This window comes from Manis javanica, chromosome 2 (genome assembly GCF_040802235.1).
Source record: "Manis javanica isolate MJ-LG chromosome 2, MJ_LKY, whole genome shotgun sequence".
Lineage (NCBI taxonomy): Eukaryota > Metazoa > Chordata > Mammalia > Pholidota > Manidae > Manis > Manis javanica.
In genome coordinates this window covers 160857785-160861919 of record NC_133157.1, presented here as the reverse complement: position 1 = coordinate 160861919, position 4135 = coordinate 160857785, and the positions used below count along the sequence as shown (strand labels likewise).

Sequence of the window (4135 nt, the reverse complement as noted above, 5' to 3'; positions counted from 1 at the left end):
CCGGGCGCACCCCGCCCCCCGCCCAGCCCCCCGCCCAGCCCCCCGCCCGCCGTCCGCCGAACCGCGGCGGGGCAGCCCCTCTCACATGGCCGTGGCCGCAGCCTCCAGCCTCCGTCGCACTTCCCTTCGCTGCTCACGCCCCCTGCCGTGGTATGTCCCAGCCTCCGCCTGCCAAGCCCAGCAGTCGGCAGTGCCTCGGCCATCCTTCTCCAGCCGACGGTCCTTGCTTGCCCCTATCTCGTTACTTTCGTTAACTAGGGTATTCAGGACAGCCCCGCCTGCGGTCAGGCGCTGCGGAAGACAGCCCGACAGTCTGGAGGAACGAAGAGAAGGACCTCAGCAGCGCGGCAGAGGGGTTGCCGGTCAGACTAGGGCTGGCAGAGAGCCGAGAAGGCGGGCAAAAGTTGAGTCTCGGGAGCGACTTAGAATCGCAGCTAGCCTTTTGTAACGTGGGCCAGAAGACGCTCATTTTTCCTGGCTGGAATAATCTCCGCGGTGGTTGCCTACGGTCCCGGTCAGGCATTGCCCTCCCGTTTGGCGGGCAGTGGAAGAGCTGCATGCCGGGACTTGTAGTTCACACCCGTGCAGCGTCTCGTTTGCGTGCATTGCTGGATGGAATTTGAGCCGTACCTTGCCAACGCTGCCTAGAGACTAGGACCCCAAGCGATCAAAGTATTAGCGCTGTGGTCTTGTCATAATGATTAAAGAGTCTAATCAGTGCATGCATTTTTCAATACAGATTTATCCGGAAACTGATCGTTAAGAGACTGAATCAGGAAGTTCTTAATTTTGCGTCTGCAAGGCGAGTTCTCAGTTCTGAGTTCTTTTCTGGCTTATCCAGGGACACCCATGAGTCATGGGGCTTCACGCTCGTCGTCTTTAAGTGAGCCATGCGCATGCGCAAACCTCCTCTTTTTCCGGCTGGAGCCATGGAGACTGCAAAGTAAGTGAACTTCGTTTTCTCGAGAATCCTAATCCATCCGTGAAATCAGAGATCTTTTGTCTCGTTTTTCTCCGCTCCAGCTGTAGCTGCATCTTTGCCCAATTATCTGTGTGTGACGTTAGTGGTGGCTCCAGGCTAAGCTGGGATGCAGGCGGCCTTGGGGCGGAGGTTTTGGCGATACCGGGAACAAGGTGTGGGAGCTGAGTTGTGTTCGGAATCGGTGGGTTGTTCCAGCCCTCCGTTATTTAGAGGAGGAACAGAGCCTCTGAATTGGATTCGTTCTCAACTGGTCCGTGGCTCAGCTGGCCCTGCTGTCATGCTTTTCTTTTCCGCCTGTGTAGGTTGAGACTCGAACCAGGGTAGTAGTTGGGGGTTTTGGTTTTTTAAAATGACAATCCCGAGCCCTCTTAGACTCCTTGAGAGTCTAGGGATCAAGAGTCTTGTGGCGGTCCATCAGTTTGTACGCTTTGCTAATTTTTGCTGTATATAATTTTGTTGTGGGAGGCCAGGACAGTTCGTGGATTAGGTGAATTGTTGTCTTTGTGATGGACGTTTAATTAAAGTAGCCCATTTTAAAGGTGAAGATTATTGTCAGAAATTTCCTAGAATCTGTATCTTAGGCACTAAAATATGTTAGAGTAGCAAAAAATATAGGTGTTGAGAGTTAATGACATAGTTCTGTAAAACGACAAAGTGTATGCTTAGTGTAGAATGGGAGTAATGAAGCGCTGGGAACTTATATTAATACCGTTTTGTTTGCTGTTGCCAGAGAGAAGAAAAAAAAGGTTCCTGCTGTGCCAGAAACCCTGAAGAAAAAGCGAAGGAATTTCGCAGAGTTGAAGATCAAGCGCCTGAGAAAGAAGTTTGCGCAAAAGATGGTAAGTAAACTTTTTGGCACTTAATATAAGAAGAGGCTTTGCAGTCGGGATTGAAAAGTTTGTTCTTTATTAGCAAGACATGTTTATGTATTGTACCAGAGAGTTTGGCTTAGCTCCTTAAAATGGCATTCTGAAATAAAGGTAGCTGTTTAGCTCGTAGAATGTTAATGCATACTGGGGCGAGAAAAGTTTCGAGGGAAAGTTTTTTTCTTTGAAAGAGCTGTTTAATGCTAATTATGTTTTGGAGGTAAAAATCAGATGAATAACCAATAATGATTTTCAGCTTCGAAAGGCAAGAAGGAAGCTTATCTATGAAAAAGCTAAGCACTATCACAAGGAATATAGGCAGATGTACAGAACTGAGATTCGAATGGCTAGGATGGCAAGAAAAGCTGGCAACTTCTATGTACCTGCAGAACCCAAATTGGCATTTGTCATCAGAATCAGAGGGTAAGTTCAGTTTATACTGCATTCTAGCTTTAAAGGGAAAGCTATGCAATCCCAACTTCTGGAGGCTTTGGTTCTGAAACATTGGAATAAAAATGTTTTGGGAGTAACTAGAACAAGGGGGAGTTATTTTCATGGTTTAGTTGCTAGTCCTGTGCCCAAAACCCTTACCTGTTTTTTAACTGAGGTCTTGAGTTTGGTGAACTTGAGATTAACTTCAAAAGTCGTTAAATAGGCTTATAAGTGCCTGTAATAAAGGTGTACAAAACGAGGAAGGAGTAAAAGGGCCAGGGGGAACTTTTAAATATCAGGTATGTGTCTAAACACCAGTTTACTTTGGGATGGGGCAAGTTGGGAGGGGTGGCAGAACAGCTGACTAAAAGAAAAATGCCAGTGGTCTTTCTGACAGAGGAATTCTGTCTCTCTAGGTAGGACTTTGCCCAAAATAGGATTTTCTGTCCTTTATTAATAAAAATTCTGACAAAACCCAAATTCAATTTCTGGTCTTTTTTTCATTGCAGTATCAATGGCGTGAGCCCAAAGGTTCGAAAGGTGTTGCAACTTCTTCGCCTTCGCCAGATCTTCAATGGCACCTTTGTTAAGCTCAACAAGGCCTCCATTAACATGCTGAGGATTGTGGAACCATACATTGCATGGGGGTAAGTCTGTCTTTTCCTTTGGTTTCTGTTTGGTAAAGTGGCTACATCAACAAGATGAACTCTGGGAGTTTTGAGTGATAACCTGTTCAGCCAAGAAAAGGTTTTTGATTCAACCTTTATTTTAATAGGTTTTTTGTATTTCATATTTCAGGTACCCAAACCTAAAGTCAGTAAATGAACTCATCTATAAGCGTGGTTATGGCAAAATCAACAAGAAACGAATTGCTCTGACGGATAACACATTGATTGCTCGATCTCTTGGTAGGTTCTGCCTTTTTAGGGAAAAGTTAGACAAAGTTGATATTTTCTGGCATCTTGTGGCCCAGCATTTCTCACTATCATGAACTTTCCCATATTCCCTACAATACTTAAGTCTCTAGAAAATGTAAGGGTATGATTTCATTGGCTTTCTTGAACTTTTGTAAAATACAGCCATGTATTTTCTTCTTGGTTGCTTTATTCTTGATTAACCTGTTAGTGCTTTTTGAAAGTCTTAAGATTTAATCTTAAAAAACCATTAACAATTTTAATAATCTTAAATGGTCTTAAAATGTTCAGGTAAATATGGCATTATCTGCATGGAGGATCTGATTCATGAGATCTATACTGTTGGAAAACGTTTCAAAGAAGCAAACAATTTCCTGTGGCCCTTCAAGTTATCTTCTCCACGAGGTGGAATGAAGAAAAAGACCACCCATTTTGTAGAGGGTGGAGATGCTGGCAACAGGGAAGACCAGATCAACAGGCTTATTAGAAGGATGAATTAAGGTGAGCGGCTATGTCCTGGGAAAAATTTACTAAATACTATAATAAAAGTGGTTATCTAAAATACTTTTTCTAGTAAATATTGATAAGATAAACTATTATTTGTATAATTGGTTTGGTTATTCCTTTCTTTTGAGTATATTTATGGAGGAAAGAAAAGGCTTGTGTTTTGTTTCTACTTAAAAATAAAAATTGATAGCTTCCTTAAAATTTGAATTCTTAGCTATTAAGCTGGTTTCTTTAACAGGCTTATTTTTTTTCTTTCAGGTATCTACCTATTTTTGTTATCTGGTCAGTTAATAAACAGTGAGTGCTTTCAAATTGAAATGTATTGTTGTCTTGGTGACTTTTTGTTAGCTGGCCTCTGCTGTCTGGTAATTATTGTGGCAAATCTTGGTGTGTGATAAAGTTAAGCCAGATCATTGGCCTGTTGCATGCAAAAC

General features: G+C 43.2%; 1 protein-coding gene across 1 annotated transcript; it reads left to right on the top strand.

Moving 5' to 3' along the window:
- The first annotated feature begins 829 nt into the window (after positions 1–829).
- Positions 830–4019, top strand: RPL7 (ribosomal protein L7). The gene is made up of 7 exons (XM_036998025.2): positions 830–943; positions 1713–1821; positions 2105–2271; positions 2790–2927; positions 3079–3188; positions 3486–3695; positions 3960–4019. Exons 1-6 carry the CDS (start codon positions 891–893, stop codon positions 3692–3694), a joined length of 786 nt encoding a protein of 261 aa, XP_036853920.1. The 5' UTR covers positions 830–890; the 3' UTR covers position 3695; positions 3960–4019.
- The last annotated feature ends 116 nt before the right edge of the window (positions 4020–4135 follow it).

Coding starts and splice junctions, on each gene's coding strand:
- RPL7 (XM_036998025.2), top strand. CDS start 891: ATGCGCATGCGCAAACCTCCTCTTTTTCCGGCTGGAGCCATGGAGACT. Junction 1,822..2,104: donor AGAAGTTTGCGCAAAAGATG/GTAAGTAAACTT, acceptor AATGATTTTCAG/CTTCGAAAGGCAAGAAGGAA. Junction 2,928..3,078: donor GAACCATACATTGCATGGGG/GTAAGTCTGTCT, acceptor TTCATATTTCAG/GTACCCAAACCTAAAGTCAG.